At 42.3% G+C, this 22,139-nt stretch overlaps 1 protein-coding gene across 1 annotated transcript in view; it reads right to left on the reverse strand.

Annotated features, from left to right (window-relative positions):
• LOC149313888 (rho GTPase-activating protein 15-like) overlaps positions 1–22,139 on the reverse strand; it is a 522,566-nt gene that overhangs the window by 200,921 nt on the left and 299,506 nt on the right. The window contains exon 10 of the mRNA XM_089523318.1: positions 7,819–7,917. Within this exon, the coding sequence (XP_089379444.1) occupies positions 7,819–7,917 (99 nt within the window). The remainder of the gene's footprint in view (positions 1–7,818; positions 7,918–22,139) is intronic.

Raw genomic sequence — 22,139 nt, forward strand, 5'->3', positions numbered from 1 at the left:
CAAAGGTATGCTTTTTCTGGGAAGGAGCAGAAAAATTCAGCTCCTTTTTAGTCTGGCTTTTCTCCCCATAGTGTGGCTTGGGTGTGATTTCCAGCTTGCTTTGATGCATGTGTCACCTACTGTAAATGCCCCACCTCGAAGCCAGCTGGAAACTGGCTTATTGTGCCTATGTGTATCAGGCCATAGTCAAATCCAGTAGATCAGAGAGCAGGTCATGTTAATCTGAATAATGATTTGGACCAACAGATTTGCAAAAATCATATTCACAAATGAGTTCAGCCAAATTATTTGACTTCAAACTGATACCATGCTATTGAATGTTATGCCTGAAGCTTTCCATTGCCTCCAAATATGGTCACATTTGCAATGTGAACAATGCTCCTGTTAATCAATGAGTGTTACAAGTAGCTCCAAAAACCAATAGTGGAATTACCCTGCTAAACTGTTAAATCAAAACAAATCTAACCATAACAAAACCAACAGATAAATATGCTACTGATGCCCAGAAAAATTGTATTTGTATGGTAAGTTACTCATAAAGTAACACTTTACCTTCAGTGAAACATAGTGAAGTTTTTCCTTACAGTTACAGTATGTAAATGGGGCAGAAAGGCATACTGCTTTCTTGCCTCAGCCAATATGCCAGCTGCACTGAGTATTTAGGCCATCTTACTAAGACTATGGAAGTAAACATACAGTTTTCATTAAATGTGCCTTTCCCATAATTGGTACATAAGTATTTCCCATGACTCTGCAGTTGAATAACTTGGCTAGAGGCATATCTGGCCATTAAGAGGAGGGCTTCAAATCTGTTGAGTCTCAGCCATGCTGGGAGACTTGGCACTTCCACATGCTGCTTCCTAATACCAACCCCAGTCTAAAATGTCATCAGAAGCTTTCATAAACATTGGATTTAGCTTCACATAAATTACTGCTGTCCTGCGATGGTTTATGCCAGAATTTAGTGAAAACAACACATTGAGTAAACAGAGTAGAAGTAAATGCAAAGGAATCATAATCCAAGTCCATGATGATAGAAAACTGTATACCAAATACAAAGTTATAAATACAGTGATAAAAATGAGATTTTTATCACATGCCACCGAGATTAGTCATTATTTACATTTCTACTAGCAAAAGCCATATGCTGGTTTAAGGTTGCAGTAAGTGAAAGGGGGGAAGCACACACATCAAAACAGAAGCTTGCAAGATTTCAGTAGAGCAACTGCTTTGCAAGATTAGTGACAATGTATTTCTCTATTCCTTCCACTTTGGTCAGGTCATAAGCACATCAGTTTTCAATCATCTTCCTTGAATTTTCCTTTGAATTTATTTATTTATTTACTTTACTCTACAAAATAAATTGCCTTTTAGAGTAAGCCTTCCCAAGGGAGCACAGAAGAGTTCAAAACCACAGAAGAAAATAAAAATGATAATAAGGAAATTACGATTAAAATTACTTACTGTCATATACACACCAGCAGCCAATAAGAAGGGCTCAGTTCAGTTTTGAAGGCCTGAAATGGTGGGGTATTTACTGGAACAAAGTTGTGAGAGTGGACTGCCATTAAAGGGATGAAGCCCTGTCTTTTATCTCTGCCAATTTTACTGCTTTTACAGGTGGATACAATCTGTAAGAGTCTTCAATAGTGATCTCATAAAGTGGGCAGGCTGATATGAAGATTTATATATTAACTGAAATTCTAAGGTGACCCAGAATAAAAGACTTCTGGGTAAATTCTACTGGGAGGGTATTTAATAATTAACATAAAATGAAATTACCATAACATTCAAGACCAAAACATACAGCAGCAGAGGACAGAAACCAATGTTGTAAAAAAAAAAAATCCTTAGAATCATATTGCTATTCTCATACAGCAGGACAGTGAAGATAATAGATAAGAAGAAAATCAATTCATTTGAGATGTGGTGCTGGAGAAAAGTTCTCTGGATACCATAGACTGCTAAAAAGGTAAAGAAAGGTGTCCTAGAGCAAATCAGGCCTGAACTCTCTCTAGAAGCCAAGATGAACTGAAACTGTAATACTTTGGCCATGGCAAGACATGACTTTGACCATGACAAGACATAAACAGACAATAGTGCTTTGTAAGGTGGAAGGCAGTAGGAAAAGAGGAAGACTGCATTTCAGGTGAATAGACTCAATCAAGGAGGCCATGGCCCTGCATCTGAAGGACCTGAGCAGACCTGTTGAGGATAGGGTGTCTTGTCATGGGTCAAAGTCAACTTGAAGGCAGCTAAGAACAACAACAGCAACAGTTGCCAAGCAAATATCTGTGAGGCAAACATGCCACAATGTTGTTGTTTTTTAATCCTCTCTCCAGAAGTTACCGTGCAGGTTCTATGGGGAGGCATCTCCATAACTATTCTGTTGTATCCATACCCAGCACCATTGTAATATGATTTAATTGGCAGGTTGTGGTAAAGAGGAGGCAGGGGCCGTGGCTTGACTTCAATCGCTTGCATTTCAGTTTTAAAGATCTCAGGTAGCAGAGCTGGGAAGGACTTCAGCTTAAAGTGCTCTCATTGTGAAGAGACAACACTCCACAAGATGGACCAAAGGTTATGGAGATCTATATTCAATTTGATATGCATATGCGATGACTCAACATTTGATTGAATTTGGACATGACCAAAGCGGCTCAGCCGCTTTAAGGGAAGGTACGCCTTTGATGGTCTTTATGATTAGAGGCCAGGATAATTGGGGCTTGGCTGATTAGCCAAGCCAGGGGCGTGGGATAGGAGGTGGAGCACAATGGCTTTTTGCCCTCTATACGTCTATTCCTTCTCTTTGAAACACAAGATAAGGGACTTGTGGGCTTTGTCCTGTTTTCTTTTGTTCCTGGGCTAAGTCCTATTTCTTGTTTTGGATTATAGCTGGAGCTAAATTATTGCATGTGTGGTTATTGTTTGCCTAAATGTGATACACATATGCCTTTCTCCCTTTAATTAATTTCTTACCTTCCCCCCCTCCCCTTCCATTCCCCTCCAGAGTTTCTATTTCTTTCTCCTTTTATTTATTTTCTTACCCCTTTTTCCTTTTCTCTCTGTTTGATTTGGCTACGGGGGAAGGGGGAGGTCTTACCTTTTACCTGCTGCTGGTTCTGATACCCTTTCCCATCTTTATTCCATTATTTTATCCTTTACTTTGTCTCTTACTTGTTGCTGGTTTGATAATTGGGCTGGGGTTTTCTTGGCAGAGTTTTGCTCTTTATCCTGGAGCTTTTGCAGGTTTTTTTTTTTAACTGAATGCTTTAGGCCCGGCAACATTTCTGGTTGCCTCATGGTGTCGGCCATTTTTTTTAGGCCTCTTGGTCCCTTTTGGGTGACTGGCCTAGCCATTTTGTTGTACTGCCCCTTGGGGACACCATTTTGTTGTACTCCATACAACAAATTTGACATGGTAATGGAAACTCTCACAAGCTTGTTGTAGCAAGGAAGAGAGTTAGCAGGAAAATCTGAAATTCTTTAATAAATGAATCTGGCTTTGTAATTTCCCATCCATCTATTAGTTTCCGGTCTGATAACCTTTCAAGAAGGATGGAGTTCACTTTTCTGATAAGGGCAATCTGTTGTTTTGGGGGGATTTATAGTAAGGGGTGGGGGTTTTTTGTCCAGCTTGGTGGGGGAAAGTGACTAAGCTGAAGCTTGACTCTTTCAGTGGCAGTGATGGGGGAAAATATTATTAGTTTGGTGTTCACCCTTGGCATCCCCTTTGGATTAAAGGTTGGGCCTTTACAAGTCAAGGGACCTGGGGGTTAGAAAGGAGCCTGCCTTTGGGGGCTGACAAGCGGGGTTTGCTCTCTCTTACAGACTCATAGGATTTTGGGAGATAGTGTCCTATGTTTACCTTCCAATAGGCTGGACCAAGGGGTCAATCCAATATCTTGGATTTACCTCGGGGCTTGGTGTTTTGCTCAAGGACAGGCTGGAGTGGCTTTGGTCACATGGTGACACCTGGTTCTCCAGCTGGACCTGCACCAGGATGCTCTCCCTTCTTGTAGTTTCCCAAAAAGTCAAGTTTATTAGTATTTGAATAGGTCAAATAAATGGCCCTTTATTTTCCCATATATGCTTGCCTGGTCTCATTATTTCATGGTTGATCATCAATGAGTCTGCTCTAGTTGGAATTATCCTACAGGATCCTGTCCAAGGTCTTTATATGTCAATGGCTGATTGAGAATGTAGTCATAATTTAATAACATACCTTTTAAAGAAAAGAGTATTGCATTCAAAGTTGTTGTTTGCTGTAAGGCATTTATCTCAGAATTGCAAGAACTTTTCAGTAAATGGTTAAAACATCAACTTGATCTCCAAACTAGTTATTTGGGATAGCTAAATTAGGCTAACCCCACACTAGTTGCTTTCCAAAGCTAAGGCTGTATTTGAGAATCTGATTATTTAAGGATAGAAGCAACAAACTAACATGTTAATATTTTTGAAATAAGGTTTATTGAGGATGATCCCACCCTACACAGTTATAGTGCTATTATTCCACTTTAACTACCATGGCTGCCTCTTGTGGAATTCTGAGTTTTGTCATATTGGCCAGTTACAGACCGGCACTTTAGTGAGTGACGAGCACACACTAGGGATACAAAAGGGCGGTGCTTCCGCACCGCCCTAACCCTAGTGCATGCTCGTCACGCACTAAACGGCGGCGGCCCTTTCATACGGCCACCGCTGTGAGGACGTCACGGCCACGCCGCCTCTAGACAGGGCGGCGCGGACGTGACGTCCTTGCTCCGTGCCAGGGCGCTTAGTGCACCCTGAACACGGAGCAGGAAGGAGCTCCATTTCAGAACTCCTTCCTAGTTTAGTCCGCTGGGTGCAACCTTCAGACGGCTGCGCCCAGTGGACTAAAAGAGAAAGGGGCCAAGCGGCCCCTTTCTCTTCTCCCCACCACTACGGGGTGTCCTTGGGGCTTGAAGCCCCAGGGACACCCCTTTTCAGGCTGCGGGGAAGCGGCATTTTGCTGCTTCCCTGCAGCCTGAAAAGCGGCGGATCGGGGCCTCAGCGGCTGCCGCTCTCCACACTGAGGCCCCGATACACCAGGGAAAGGGGCGGGTGCAGCCCGCCCCAAATTGGCGGTCTATAACCCGCCCTTATGAACTCTAAGAGCTCTCTGGTTGAAAATCCTAAATGCTCTTCCCTGAACTGCAAATCCCAGGATTCCACAGGAGGCAGCCATACCAATTAAAATGGAATAATACCACTGTAACAGTGTGGTGTGATAATGTCCTATGTAATTAACAAGTATAGTTGGTAAAGATGTAACACTTGTATCATTACAGCTACCAATTTAATGGCAGTTTTCTTTTAAAGTTTGCTATTGTGCCAAATAACTGATATCCTCATTGGACATTCTTCTTCCCTTTAGCTCTCAGCTTACTGACATCTACAAGGGGCAAGGTTGGCTAACCAATCAGGATTGGAGAGTAAAACCACTATCTGTTCTCCTGCCCCCTCTCCAGAGATTTATATACAGAATTCAGTAAAAGATGCTATTAATTGCATGAAGATAAACATTATCACTCACTAATGGATACAGATCAAACTGCTCTTAAAAGGACAACTTCAGTGGGCAGCTCAAAAGCTGGCAACCCTAGCAAAATACTCTTCTTTAATATCCAAAATCTACATTGCATATTTATGGATTAGGCATTATCTGCTTTCATATCTACTTACTATCCATGGGATTATAATTGTTCTAATTTTCTTTGTTTATGCAAGGAAATTTGACACTTCAGGTAAGTTACTTACACATAATTTTTACTGCATCTCACATTAGATAGATGCAGATAATGATTAATTAAAAGAGGTGTTTTGCTTTATGATTTACTTTATGGAAAGTAGTATTTTGATTTATGATTAACTTCAAGGTTATTTTGTTATGTGATTCTGTTGAATATAAATTTCCACTCTAGAAACATGAGAGCAATAGAACTGCCTCCCCATCCCACTTCGAACCATATACAAGAATCGGTGATTTAGGAGATTATCAGATGGGGGTGGGTGGGACAAAGGACGGGAGCAAAGCAGATCACTCCAGTCCTTATCCTGTCCTTATTGCATGATTGTGTGAAAGACTTACACACTCAATGCACTTGTGTCATTATCCCATCTATGAAGTGGAATTGTCCTGTCACTTTTCAATAACGGAAACTTCCATTAATGAAAAATGACAGGACAATTCCACTTCACTACCTGGATAATGATGGGATAAGCACAGTGTCATATGATAGCCTTTCATGTGATCATGGACAATTACACTTTACTGGCGGGATAATGACCACATTAGTGCAATGTCATCTGATAGTCTTTAACACGATTGGACAAAAGGACAGGAAAAGGACGCCCTTTTACCCATGTGATAATATCCTTTATCTTTGCGGTGCCTTATACTTTTGGGGATCTTCTAAAATACACTGCATAGGCATAAAACACATATCGGCTATCTTTTTCCTTGGCTACTATTTTAAATTTCCACTGAAAATTACAGGAAGGAAAAAATTAAGGGAGGGGAACAAAAGAAGGAGAAAAGGAAAGAATTATTTTTTAAAACTAAATCTTATACAGTTAGTTAATATTGATTCAAAATGAGCAAATAATCAAGCGAAAATACCCAAATAATTATAAATGGAAGAGACTTACTGTGGCTACTTGCAGGTTTTTTAGGGTAATGAAGCAAAATGTAAAGAAAAAATATTTAAACAAATAAAAAATAATATTATCTATCTATCTATCTATCTATCTATCTATCTATCTATGGTATTTATACCCCACCCTTCAGCCCTAAAGGCTCTCAGAGCGGCTTACAATTATTATTATTTTTAATAATATGGTTCCCTGCCCTCAGGCTTACAATCTAAAAAGACATGACACAAAAGGAAAAGAGAATGTGGCAGGGAAGGGGATCAGGTCCGGCAGTTCTTCTCTCCCTCTGAGGCCTGGACCAAGGCAGTTGGACTGGAGGGAGGACTCAGCTTCTTAATCTAGGCCAGGCCTGATGGAGCTGGGCCTGCATCTCTCCCTCCTTGACCAGATGGCACCAGATGAACTGAAGGGAGGGCTCTGCTTCTTAGCTCAGGCCAGACCCAGTGGAGCTGGGCCTGCATCTCTCCCTCCATGGCCAAATGGCACCAGATGGACTGGAGGAAGTGCTCTTCTTCTTAGAAGGTACTTGGAAGGCAGAGGTCCAAGGAGCAGTAGAACCAGCTATATGTAATATAAATATTCTGGCACAGGAATGATGGGGAAGGTTAGAAAAGGAAAGCAGTTTCATATAGTTACTGTGACATGAAGCTTTAATTTTAACACCTGGCCATTTCCCAGTGTTTAAGCAAGTATGGTAACTTAGGCGGGATACACACCGCCATATAGTACGTATTGTATACGTACTAGGGTTAGGAAGGGGCGGTGCTTCCGCACCCCCCTAACCCTAGTACGTATACAATACGTACAAGATGGCGGCGCCCCTTCCACATGGGCGCCGCCATCTTTATGTACTGGACGCATAGCGTCCAGACGTGTCGCGGCGCCTATGACATCGCGAATGCGCCAGCGGCGCTTCGCGACGTCATCAGTGCACCGCAAGAAGAAGCTCCGAAATGGAGCTTCTTTTTTGCTCCGCGCGGGAGCCGCGCGGTTTGGCTGCTGCAGCTCCCGTGCGGAGCAAATGGCACCGGTGGGGAAGCACCGCAAAGCGGCGGTTTGTATCCCGCCTTAGATTCTCAGTAGTAAATACTGCAGAAAAATGAGAACAGGGAGGGGAGGATTGTTAACTATTCAAGTACTTACCTCGGTTTTCAACAGCATTTATGCACATTTTAACGAACTGAGGAACCGTGGAGCCTTCACGTTCACAAACTCTGTGCAAATGGGAACCAAAAACTTGATCTAGAAGAGACAAGGTGAGGGGGGAAATTGCTTAAAACTGGACTGTTATACGGAACAAACACTGCTGAGGTAGTGAGAAGCTGGTAAAATGTATAACTCTATGTAAATGGTCCAGTGGGTTAGTGCCACAAAAATTGCAAATGGATGAATGTCTGAGGTCGTCACCGTGTTTTCAACCTGTCATGTCATTTCTTTTAGGTTTTGGTAGCTATCCTACATACACTAAAACACTGTCATGTAACACTGAACTTAGACTATGATCTCTCAGGATAACCTATCACACAGGGTGAAGAAGATAAAATGTAGGAGGGGGATCATGTACGTTGCACTTGGATCCTTAGATGAAAGGCAGCATATATAAATATGTTTAAATGAATAATGAAAACAAAATGTCACCTTAACTGAAATATCAAGTCTAAGGTGTTGGGAGCTCCCTTCTAAAGCAAACCACCCAGGAAAAAGACCTAAACCCAATTGCTAATCCAAATAAACTGGATCCATTTGAATCAATGAGATTACATTAGTGTTAATTTATATTCAACAGATTCAATAGATTTACTCTAGCTGAAACTAGAAATTGGTTTCCCAAGTCAAAAATAGTTAAGACAAAGCAGATTCTCACAAAGCTCATTCTCTCTGTGTGTGCGTGCCTGTAGAGTTGGGAAACAGCTGAGAATTATCTGTCCTGCCTTGAGCTCTTTGAATATGAGTGGGGCATACAAATATAAACAAGTAAAATCCCAGGAGTATCAAGCCATAGGGGAATCTGCCTGATATGTCCTTACATGAGTCACAGTTCTGGCCTCCTCCCTCTTCATCAGACCCCATGGGAGCAGGTAATTGTACTGCCTGTATTGCAGGCAGTTCAGGCAGCCATGAAACAGAAACAGAAGAAAATTGTCTGCAAAGATTCCTGCATGCCCTCTTAAATCCCTGCTGGGGATTTGCCTCCTTCCAATCAGATTCTAGTAAGGAAAAGCAAGAGACAGTGGTTTTGACCATCAGTATGGTGTACTTGTTAGAGATTCTGACTGCACATGAAACTCACTCGGTGACCTTAGGACAGTTACAATCACTATCAGCTTGTACTCCTGTGAGGACAAAAGTGAGCAGAAAGAGAGCCATGTACATCAATTTGAGTTCGCTGAATGAAAAACAGGACATAAATGTAACTATGTTTTTTAATGTAAAGTTCTTATATTCAGAAAGCGAATTGCATGCTTCAGCTCTCAGATACTGAGTAACACCAAGTCAGGCAGATTCATGCCTTCTAGCACTTCCTGCACCAAATGAAACAAAACCTCAAATAGACTTTGTCTCCATGGCATTTTAAAACATTAGTCTAAGGAATTTACCTCCTCTGTTTACAGGATGTGTTTGCAATGAACAACCCAGTGTGGACAGTGATATAAGTAGCTAAATGTTGTCCTGATGAACATCCAAAGAAGCTTTCCTTCCGCTCTTAACAATTTGGCCTATCTTGGTCAAACTGCCTTTGGAAACTGTCCTCTGTGTTTATCTGTGTACCTGTAAGTCGCCTGTCAACTTTATGGCACTCCCATGAATTTAATATGGTTTTCTTAGGGAAGGAATACTCAGAGGTGGTTTTGCCAGGTCCATCCTCCGAAATACAGTTGGCCCTCCACATGTGTGGCTTTGACTTTTGTAGATTTGATTATTACAGATTTTGTTAATATGTTATCTTTAGGGATCTCTAGGTCCTCCAGCATGATTCTATGGCTAACATTCACCAGAAGCTGTACTGGAGGACTGGGCTGTGTGGACAGTGGGTTGTACCCCTGACTCAGGAAACTCTGTAGGTAACTTCAGTTTTCCCCTCTATCTGCTCAGCTCCTGAGTTGTTCCACCCAGTAAAGTCGATTTTTCTGCATTCTGTCCAACCCTGCCCTCAATTCTACATTCTATTTCCCAGAAAACTAGAGTGCAATGAGACAGACATAAAAAGAGATTTTCATGTGTGGTTCTGTTACTATTTATTGTACAAACAATTCCAGTCAGGTGCCCTTTACCAAAAAGGATTGTATTATTTGGATTATAGTGCATAAAGTCATGTCACAACTGACATTTCAGTCACTTGGTCATCTGTTCAGAGGAAATTTGTCTTTGTCTTCCTCTGAGGTTGAGAGAGTGTGGCTTTCTCAAGGTCACCTAGTGGGTTTCCTTGGCTGAGCAAGGATTCAAGCCCTTATCTAAATAATTGTAGTCTAATGCTGAAACCACTACACCATGCTGGTTGTGACTATTACAGCATTTAAAATTATGCAGCCTCTCAAAGATCTATCCCACTCCTCCATTCCCGCCCAGGTTTTGTACAAACTAGCCACCTGATATAATAGTAATTTTTAAATTATTTCTTTTTTTCAGTAGAACAAGTTGGCCCTGGCCCTTAACGATACCTTAAAATAATATTGTTTACAAAAGGAAATTGTAGGCAACACAGCTTTTTTTTTTTTTTTTTTTTTTTTTTGCTTTATAATATTAAACCGCTGGCTGGCTGGCTGGCTGGCTGAAGGCGTACATCATGAAGCATGTCAGCATAACTAGGTTAGTGCTCTCAGATTACAAATTGGCTTCATCCTGCTTCATTTATGTTATATATTTTTGACAAATTATGAAAAGAGTGCTCCTTAATGGGAACTTTGTCAGCAGAATCAAAATGAATCAAACCTATGAGGGAAACCATTCAATAGAAGCGCTTTAAAATGTTTAAACAATGTGGCTATAAGATCATTATTTAAACCAAGAGATAGTCTCCGCATACCTTTCCAGCAGAGCATGACACTTTGAAAATTGGTGTAGAGGCCTTTGACAGTGCTCTGTAATCAATTGTTTCTTGGCAAATCTTGAAATAATGGTAAGAGTATGTGAAGAACTTACTACACAGTAACCTGTACAATTTTAAGAACTGGCACTCCCCAGGACTATCTCATGGGAACCTACATTTTATTCTCACAGAAAATATATATTCCATCCTCTAACACACTTTACATAATCCTATAAATCCTTCCACAAAAAGATTTTTTTAAAAAAAATATTGATTGACTCACATAATACTGATCTTTTAAGTTCTAAGTTCAATGCCCGAAGTAATAGTAATAGCATCACAGTGCAATCCTACACATTTCCACTCAGAAGTACATCCCATTGAGTCATTATGACTGAAAGCAGAAGATCAGATAACTGAGACAAAACTGATAAACAGGTTTTACTAGCTGAGGTGGCATTCAGTGGGTTCACTAGGGAGAAGCTGGAATGTGTACAGATGAAGACAGGCAAGATGGTGAAAGGTCCAGGAATTGTGAAGAATGGTAGAAGAAGACTGGGCCTGAAGATAGCCATATGCAAGTACCTGAAGGGCTGACACAGAAATTATGGATCAAGGTTGTTTTCTTGACAAGAAAAAGTTTCCTTACAAGACAAAGTTTGAGCCAATAGATTCAAATTACAAAAAAGGACATTTCTAATGATATGACCTTTTTTGCTATCTCAGAAGGGGGAGGATTCTCCATTCTAGTCTTTTAAACAGGGGTTGTATACTATTTGTCAGAGATGCTTCAGCTGCAAATCCTGGATTGACAGGGTTGGACTAATAATCTTTGGCACCCCCTCCAATTCTTATTTCTATGATTTTATGAAACAGTAGTGCCAGTTCACTGAGATCAATGATGAAGGATGCCTTGGGTAAACAAGACAGTAATGTTTGCAAAAACAGACACTAATGGATTTATCTGACCCACTCCCCAGCAAACAACAAATGCTTCTACAATATGCCTTGAAGTACTATGTAATCACTCCCAATACATATATTTTCAAAAATGCCTTCAGAGTTTCTTAACAGGTGTGTACTAATCTGCAGTAAGCCTTCCTGCATCCGTTCAATTACAGTTCCACTGTGAAGGTCTCAATGCTGATCTGCTTTCCTTATCTTGCATGCAAAGTCCAGTGCTACTTGGGATTGTGTGTAATGTTTACTCAATTTTTTTCAGGAAAATTAAAACAAAAACAAAAAAACAACAACCACTCAGATGTATAGAGTATAAAGAAGGAAAATCTCAAAAACATATAGGTATACTCCTTAAACAAAGAAGATTTTAGCATAATGAATTTGGAAGTTAGGTGAGTAGGCAACTTTGGGCCTTGTTCCCACTTATTGCTGAACCAGTTTCTGTGACTGAATCCAGAAATTGGTTCACCAATAACCGTGGTTCCCACTATGTTTTTGCCAGAACAAGAGAAGCAGCGCAAAGCTAGTGGGAAGCCCCGGCCATGTCCCCTGACACTGTCCTCCCTGCTTCCCTTGCCTCTTCTTACCTGGGCCACCGGCTTCTCCTCGGCCTTCTGTGTCCTCCTTCAGCTTCCCTGTGAGCTTCTTCCGCTTGGCGATGTCCTTCCCAAGCTTCCCTGCTCAGCAACCTTCTTCCTCTGTTCTCGGGCTCCTCGCAGCCAGGGAAGCTGGGAAAGAGGTCTCAGGAAGGTTGCAGGGCTTCCCCAGCTTCCCTGTGACCTTCCTGCAACCTCTTTCCCAGCTTCCCCAGCTGCAGGGAGCCCAGAAATGGAGGAAAAACATTGCTGAACAGGGAAGCTTGGGAAGGAGGTAGTCATGTGGAAGAAGCCCACAGGGAAAACAACAGAGGATCCAGAAGGCCGAGGAGAAGCTGGTGGCCCAGATAAAGGGAGGCAAGGGAGGCAAGGAGGCCAATGACACGGGAGATGGTCAGGGCCCTTGCAGTTGGCCCCAGCTGTCACAGCCAGGCAGATTTGAATCTGCCTCTCTGGTTCTCACTTGCACTGGAATGTGGACTTGAATCTGCATGGTTCCCACTGGGCTGAATCGATTTATTTCCCAAATAAATCGATTCAGCCCCCAAAACACCCCATTTTACCAGCGGGTTACATGGGGGGAAATGGGGAAAAACCATGGTCTCCCCTTTTTGAATCGCTTTAGAGATTCAAATCAAGTGGGAACCATGGTGATTTAAAATGTATCATTTCAAATCTTGATCCGGTTTAAATGATAGTGGGAACAAGGCCTTGGACTCCCTAGTGGACACTTTGGAGTATCGTGTGATGAAGGATTTGTCCTCCTAGGGCTGTCCTCATAGCCATCTGGTGAGGAGTGCTCCTTGTAGGCATGTCTTTGGGAGCAGGCGACTGACAGCTTGTCGCAACAACAGTTATCCAATCCTAATGTGGCCCATCAAGCAGAACCTTTCCCCCCTCTGTACCCAGTTGGGAAATTTGGCTGTGACAGGAATTGATGTGTGTTTGAGCTGTTTCATCATCAAATGGTCCTTATGGCACTGCACTGTTTGGTGGCAGTATAGCATACCTCTTTCCATGTTGCAGATTGTTTTATCTTAAATAAAATTAAGCTCACATTTACATCCAGGTTTACTATCCTGTCTTCATTTCATAGTTGGATAGAGCAATATGTTAATATGAGATGGAGACCAGGACAATGTATATCAGGGATTCCCAAACTTTGGCTCTCCCAAGTATTTTGGACGTCAGCTCCCCAAAGCTCCAGCCAGCTTGATCAACAGGAATTCAGTGGGCTGAAGCCCAAAATATTTGGAGGACCTAAGTTTCGGATTCCCTGAACTATATTGATTACATAACTTCCAATGTTTCATAGATGAAAACTGGGACAGGGATAGATGAAAAGTGGCCTAGCTGTGGCCAAAACAGTAAAAGTTATGAATGAGATAAAACAATGAAGCCAAGAGACTTTGCTGCAGTTTGCTCTCCTTTCCTCCTTGCTAAGTTAACTGAGTAAAGCCTACTTTTGCACTTTGAACTCACTTTGCAGCAACTGAAGTAAACAGAAGACAAAAAACGGTCACCCACTAGCCGGGCAGACTGTTTTGCCGCTAGAGGCGGCAAAAACTACAAGCCTCAGTATGCACTGGGGCTTGCCCCAGCTCCCTATTGGTGTGCGGGGCGGAAGGGGCAGTCCTTCCGCCCCGCGACGCTCTGGGAGTCGGGCTCAGTGGTGCAGAGCTTCCGGTCCTCCAGGGAAGCCCATTGGTTGGGCTGCTTTGGTGGAGGAGTTCCGCAGCACACGTTGTGGGGGGCGGAGCTTAGGCCTATATTAGGCCATTTTTATTAACGGTTTTGGCGGGACCCGCCATTTTGGTTGGGGGGTTTTCTAGACCTTGTTAGGCCTACCCCTCACCTTTGGGCCAGGAGAAATCTCTTGGCCTTTTGGGCCTGCATTGTAGTAATTTACAGGTTTGCCTTTTTTTAGCCTTTTATAAAAGCGACATTATATTTTGGTTGGTACTGTGATACTGTTTGGAGAGTGGCTTTCTGTTTTGATTTCTCTGAGGGAGCATTTTATTATCATGCCTCCTAAAAGATCAAAAAAGTCTGGTGCCTGGAGTTCTAGTACTGTACAGAAGCTTGCCTTTCCTGCTGGCTCCAGCCAGGCACCTAGGTTTACAGACATGTCAGCAAGCTCCAGCAGTGGGGTGTATGAGGGACAGCAATGTGCTGACAGGCATCTTGATTCTGCTGCGGCACAGCCCGGCATGGCTGTGGAGTTGTCTGCAGAGGCCTTAAACACCTTGTCCAGAACCATTGCAGAGATGCTCCAACAAGCCACAGCTTCTGGCCAATCTAACAGCACATCGACGCCTGTTGTTCCTGCGCCACAGTCATCCAGATGTCAGTGTCTCAGGTCGGCAGTTCCTGCATCGGCAACATCTGTGGGTCCAGGTACCAGCTTGTTGGTTCCTGCGTCTCGACATCGCAACCAGTAAGTTTCCAGCTCTTCCAGCTCGTCAAGCTCAAGCTCGTCATCTACGTCTTCGGATGAGGATGATGTGAGGGGAACATCATCGGCTGAGCGTCGCAAGGAGAGGAAAAAGAAACACAAGGCCAAGAGGAGACGTCGCAGAGCTCGTCGGGTCGGTGCTGTACAGCCTACTTTGGAAGGTGGAGATCATCCTGTTGTGCCGTTTGGGAGGGATGGTTTCTTGGTTGAGCACGCCTTGATTCCAGGTTTGCCGAGGTTGGCCATCAAAAGGAGGGCTTGGCGCCCGGGCCTTCAGGGTGTGTGGGTCAATCCGCTTGCTGCGGATTTTCCTATTTGTTCTCCGGGTGAACGTCCCCCTGGTGCTCACCTATCTAAGAAGGTGCCTAAGAACATCTTGAGGGGTTGTTACGTAGATGTTTTTGTCCTTCTTCAACCAAAAGGAAAAGATGCTGTGGCTGTCACTTCAACGAAGAAGAGCAAACACGAGCCAAAGGTGGTCTCAGCTGAGCCCACTTTTGCCAACTGGTTGGAGGGCTTCACCATCTTCAAGGCTGTGGTCTCCATGGCCTTCTCAGAACGTGCTTGGCATTTGGACAGCCATTTGTTGAATGTGTTGCGTGCGAAGGCCTTTGCAGATGATGCAGCTGCCATTGCCTACGATGCGACCTTTCGCCCACATGCTTCGCAGAACTCTCAGGAGCGTTGGGACTTGCTCCATAACGAAATTTGGCTTTTGGAAGTGGGCACCTTTGCCAGGTTCAAGTGCCCACAGAAGGGACCGGTTAAGAAGGACTCCAAATTTCTTATATGTTGGGACTATAATGCTGGACGTTGTACTCGTATTCAATGTAAATTTGAACACTGTTGTAATAATTGTAGAGGGTCTCACCCTAGGTCTTCATGTTCTCGCTCCGCTCAGGTTTCTCAGCCCTTTCGTGGAGGGCGCCCTGCCTCTGCAACCGCCAGCAAACGTGAAGGTGCTGGGGGCACTGATGCTGGTCCTGCAGGGAGCCAAAAATGAGCAGGTTGCTATTTCCTCTTCTCAGGTCTCATTTACGCCTGTTAAACCTAGTGCACTTATCCCTTTGCTTGCAGCATACCCTAACAAGCAAGCTGCTTCTTATTTGGCTGATGGTTTTTCCTTTGGTTTTAGAATCCCGGTTTCGGCACCTCTGTCACACCAATTCCCCAAAAATGTGTTATCTGCCAGGTCCATGCCTGAGGTGCTTAGAGCCAAGGTCAGCAAGGAAATCCATGCTGGACGTGTTGCGGGCCCTTTTGCGCTCCCCCCTTTTGAAAATCTGCACATATCACCACTGGGTGTGGTGCCTAAGAAAGCACCTGGTGAATTTAGAATCATCCATCACCTTTCTCACCCTCCTGGGTCTTCGGTGAATGATGCTATCCCAGATGAGCTGTGCTCGGTAAAATATGCCTCTTTTGATCATGTGGTCCGACTTGTTCAGGCTTGTGGTAAAGGTACACTCATGGCCAAGTGTGATATGCAATCTGCCTTTAGACTTCTTCCGGCTCATCCTGACGATTTTCATTTTCTTGGTTTCCAGTTTGAGGGCAACAGGTATTTCGACAAGGCTATGCCTATGGGTTGCTCCATTAGTTGTGCAGCTTTTGAGACCTTCAGCACTTTTTTGGAGTGGGAGTTAAAACACAGGGCTGCTTCACCTTTAGTTACACACTACTTAGACGACTTCATGTTTGTGGGTCCTGCAAACTCCTCCAAGTGTTTAGATTTGCTGAATTCCTTCACTGCGTTGGCTGATGAGATTGGGGTTCCACTAGCTGCTGATAAAACTGAAGGTCCTACTACATCCATGTCCTTTTTGGGTATTCATCTAGATTCTGTTAATGGTTTATCCACTTTGCCCCAGGAAAAGATTTTGACCCTGTGCGAACTGTTGGAAAATGCCTTGGATGCTTCCAAGCTTACTTTAAACCAGGTTCAGTCGTTATTAGGTCACCTCAACTTTGCTTGTAAAGTGGTGGCTCCTGGCAGGGCCTTTTGTGCCAGGCTAGCTAGGTTTCTGGCAGGCCCCAAGCAATTGCATCATCATATTCGCATTACCAGAGACATTAAGGATGACCTGTGTATCTGGTTGCAATTCTTAAAAGGCTTTAATGGCATTGCCATTTGGCAAAAATCTTGGTGCCTTAAAGATAAGTTACAGGTTCATTCGGATGCTCCTGGTAGCATCGGTTTTGGCGTTTATTTTCAGGGCCACTGGTGTGCTGAAAAGTGGCCCGGTGAGTGGCAAGGGTCAGATATACTAGGGACATGACTTTTTTAGAGCTGTTCCCTATTGTTGTTGCAGTTCATATTTGGTGCACCGAGTTCTCCAACAAAAAGTTTGTTTTTGGTGCGATAATCAAGCAGTTGTTTCAATACTCAACAAACAGACCTCTAAATCAGAAAGGGTGATGGGTTTGGTGAGGAAGTTTGTTTTGTGCTGTTTGATTAACAATATTTCTTTCACAGCTCGTCATGTCCCAGGATTACAAAATAATACAGCTAATTCTATTTCTCGATTCCAGGTTCAGCAGTTTCGACAGTTAGCTCCAGAGGCAGATCTTCAACCTACCCAATTTCCTGTTTCCATGTGGGAGGTTGGATGTCTGAAATAATGGACGGTGTTCTTGGTTCCATTGCACCTTCTACCCTTAAGACATATAAACATGCTCTAAAGAAACTCTTTGAATTTTTTAGTGCCTCAGCCTTGCAGCCCAGATGGCCTGTGACAACTGAAGTGGTTTTGCGTTTTTTAGTTTGGCTTTGGCACAATAACATTGCTCCTAAAACTATGGCCATCCATTTGGCTGGCATTTCTTTCTTTTCTAAGGCTGGTGGTTTTTGTGACCCTTGTGCTTCTTTCCTTGTAAAAAGGGCTATTGAAGGATGGAAAAGAGCTTATGCATCTATTAAAGATGTCAGACGCCCTATATGTTTTCAACTGTTATGCAAAATGTGTTCGCATTTACCTGTTGTATGTACATCAAGTTTTGAAAACAAACTGTTTTGTGCAGCATTTACTGTGGCCTTTTTTGGTGCCTTTAGGTTGGGGGAACTGGTTGCGGGGTCCAAGAGTGATTTGTCAGGGCGGGCACTGGGTGCCTCTGACATTACCTTTTTGAAGCATGATGTGTCCCTAACTGTACGCCGGTCCAAGTGCGACCAATTGGGAGTTGGTCAGACAGTGGTGTTGTGTCGCTTACATGGCTCATCTGTCTGTGCTGTCAAGGCCCTTCAATCTTTTTGAAAGGTCCGGCCTATGGTTGATAATTTTCTTTTTGTACACTTGGATGGTTTCCCTCTGACCAGGTACCAATTCGTTTCGGTACTAAGAATGACTATTAGAGGGTTGGGGCTCCCAGTAGAGGAGTATGGAGGTCATTCCTTCCGCATTGGTGCGGCTACTGCTGCTTCCAGGGCAGGCTTGCCCATGCAGGACATTAAAAAATTTGGAAGGTGGAGATCAAAGGCCTATGCATGTTATGTTCTTCCGCACGTGGACCATTGCGGTGAACACTAGCATTGCCCTTGGCAGGGTTGGCAGTAGGCCTTCGTTGTAGGCCTTTTGTGTCGGCAGCATAGGCCAGGATCTGCACGGTGTGGTACCAGGGCTATGGTGCTCTGGTTGGGAGTCAATAGGTACCTGGAGGCGAATAGGGCAGGCGTATGGCCATTGTGGGGGCCATAACGCGGGAACGCCTCCCGGTGACTAGGGGCTTAGTGAATATGTGAATGCATGGCATGTTTTGTGGTCAAGTTGTGTTCCTTAGCCCCTAGGTCATCCCAAGCGCCTGGTGGGTGCCAGGTTTTTGCATAATCAGACAAACGTGGGGTTGTTTGATTTCGCAGATCCTGACCTCATGCTTGGTGCCAACCCTTACCAATTGCTTGCTAATAAAGTTGTGGCCTTTCTTCCAAACTTGTTGTTATGCGTGGTTATTTGCAGCAGCATCTGAGGCAAAGGGGAAAGTGGTAGGAGGAGAGGGGCATTTTAAACGTAGCTGAAAAAGTGCTACAACAGAGAATTAATCAGGACTGTCTCTGCCAAATCTGGACAGTTGGAGGATATGCAATTAAAACAAAAACAAAAACACAAGGCTTCTCATCTGTGGTTAACTGATTTAAATCTTGCTGTGATAAAGAAGCAAGTGAAACATATTTTACAATGTTTTTTTTATTTAGAAAAACTTCTCCCAAGAGGATAAAGAAAGCAGAAGAGTTTTGTTCAATTTATGAGTGAAAAGGCTTAACTTTTACACACACAAATATGGTAGTGGTAGGCAAAGATGTATACTAAACTCCTGTTATGACAGTTTATGTTTCCAATCCCGCTTATTTAGCTCAAATGTCTGGGAAATAGACACAATTACCACCTTATGGAATGCTACTTAAATTTAAATGCTCCCTTCTGAATAGAAATCTGCTTTGTCTTCTCCAAGTTTATTCCAGTTTCTCAGGAACTGCTCCCTCTTCGGAAATGTTGTTGTTCATCATTTAAAAATTTAAAGTAATGAAATATATATTTTTATTACAGTAAAGAAAATTCCCATACAAAGAGCTGTTTGCATGAACTTATTTTGTTTTTGTTTTTTTTAAAAAGAAGAGATGGGTAATAGAGCTGCATTCTATGCCCTTATACAGCTTTAATCATTCACTTTTCAGCTGTTATCAATTTAAAACCAATGAAACTCCCACACTGAGTCCATTTGAGCAGTCAATTTTAATATCTTGAGGCATCTGTAGTTATTCTGAATTGGCTGCAAAAGCAGAACTAACAACTTAAGCTCTAACCATAAGTCTACATCAGGCTGGTAACCCATATATCAAACACCGACAGTTAGTCAATACTATAGTATGAAAAAAAAAAAAAAACCCAACAGCCATTTTTAAGAAGAGCAGTATATTCACAATGTGTTCGGTAGCATGGTTCCCATTACAGGTTGCTGATATATGCACATAAAAACCATCCATTAGAGGTAGTAGTGGACATGACAGCTTTGTATGTGGATATAAAAAGAGATGCAAGGAAAGGATGAGTTAGTCATTCTGAAGTTCTGGGGCATATAATGCGGTGATTATAGCAGCAATGAATTGCCCATCTTGCTTAAAGAACCCCATGCAATTTACAGGCATGACACTGTTATAAGCTGAGCAGGGTAACTCTTTACAAACAACATTGTAGTTTCTCCAAGCCATGGCTTTTAGGAGATAGAAATTAAAGATGACCACCCTCCGCCACACACAAACACAGATGTACACACATCCTTTTTAAAAAAAATGCATTTATATGGCTATCCCAAAACAAAAGCTATTACAAAACAGACCCACAATTTATAGATAGAATGAAAAGAATAAAAATGATTACAGAGTAAATATGACCAAAATACATAGAGAGAGGCTGAAAATAGTATGTATTTATGCATGCATACATGCATGCATGCATCTATGTATGCCAGCATTCTTCCAAAGATGTGAAGGATATGTAAATGGGATTATCCTGTTTTATCCTTACAACAGACTTGTGTGAAATATGTTAGGCTGAAAGAGCTCCACTTCCCTAAGGCTACTCAGATCACTTCATTGCTGAGTAGAGATTTGCATCTCACAGTTCAACACTGGGTCCATTCCATTACACAGGATCTCAGAACCAAAGCTACATGATGAAACCTTCTATGAAACTTAAATGAAAATTATACCCCAAAGATGACAGAATCAAATGGGAAAACCATACTGTTGAATCATGGATCACAAAACTAACTAGAAAAAAAATGAATAGAGATGGGAAATAAAGAATTAAAGCAATGAGTTATTTTATGGCCATAAAGGTATAATAAAGTTACAATGCAAAAGAAATTTATGAATAGGAAAGGCATTACTTTTGCATTTGTAGATGTGTGTATAACAAGTAATATATCCCAACTACAGCGTGCCCACTCTGTACGCGGGTGCGCCATACACGGCTTCTGGTTTACGTGGAAGCCACGCTTCAATCAACTGAATGGTGTGCGTGTGTGTCATGGTATTTGCCTTATGTGGGTGGTGGTGGAATGGATCCCCGCATAAGGCAAGGCTCCACTGTACTTTTAAAGTTATTTAAAAAATAATTTTGAGAGGAATTTGTCATGGTGTTCTCTATTTTGAAGAGAGAATGAACAGCACACAGGTCATCTGGGGTGGAAATATAACAAATATAACCTTCACAATGAAGCACCTAGAATAAAACAGCATCAGAGGGTGTCAGTAGGATAACTTTTAAAGCTACTCCTGGAAGGAGGAGAAAAAGGGTTGCCTGTGCCATAATTGGTTGTGTAGAAGAGCTTGTTACACAACCCATACAATTATTAAAGGTACAAGTGCCTTCTGTTGTTTTCACTCTGGTGACCCTAGAGACAGAAGAGTTATCTATTTCCCAGCAAAAGCAACAAAGGCTTGAAGGGGGAGGGGGAGTGCCCGATGTAAACCGCATGCATAGGATCCAGGATCCAAAAACCTAAAAAAGAAAGAACAAAAAATGTCCCCTGTCCAGTACATGTAGGTGAAATTTTGCCCTGTTAAGCACCCAGACCAGTTGAGGCCATTTTTCTTACAGAATGTAATCCAGAAATTGACATCCTGGTTGTTTCCTCTTACAAAAAAAGTCTTCTCCTGGGCCTAAAATGGCCATGGTCATAACATCATAGCACAATTGCCCCTAATAGTCCCTAGAAGGCATTTAGAGTAGGAAAAACAACACATTTTGCAGAGTGGTTGTGTGGGCAGGGCAGCATGGCAACCCAGCCCCTGATAATGGTCCACCCCTGGCTTAAATCCAGATTCTAGTTCCTAGCATAGTAAATCCATTAAATCAGTTGCTGATTTGAATTGATTTAAATACTTTTGTTAATGATAAACACCTCTTTAGGATACCATGGCTCTTTATTTCTTAACTCAGGACAATATATAGCAATGCCATAATGTTACAGGTTTGTCACTTGGGTGCTGTGAGGATATATCTGGAATTTTGTTGTGTTTTTAACTTAAATTTTATATTGTGTTTTTCATAATTATGACTTGCTTTTAATATGTTTTTGTTACTGTGGTTTTTTTTTTAATTCATCATTTTTCAAATAAGAAAACAAGCAAAGCTAGATAGACAGACATAAGAAGTTTTTTACTTTCAGGTGAACATTTCTCTTCACAACTAGTTATTAGTAGGGATGTTATGTTACTAGACAAATAGTGTGTATATTTTTTTTAAAAGGGTATGAAAATATCCATTCAAACGCCTTCTGTCCCTATCACACAAAGAGAGGGGAAGAAAAAGAGAAAGAAAAAGGGAGAGGAAATAAACAATTTCTCAAGCCATTTAATTCACCTATAAAAAAATTAAATAGCTGCTTTCTAGGACATGAAATTTGGCCAACTCTTTTATTTTTAATC

The sequence above is a fragment of the Sceloporus occidentalis genome, unplaced genomic scaffold (genome assembly GCF_023333645.1).
Source record: "Sceloporus occidentalis isolate IW3139 unplaced genomic scaffold, rSceOcc1.0.p SCAF_4, whole genome shotgun sequence".
NCBI lineage: Eukaryota > Metazoa > Chordata > Lepidosauria > Squamata > Phrynosomatidae > Sceloporus > Sceloporus occidentalis.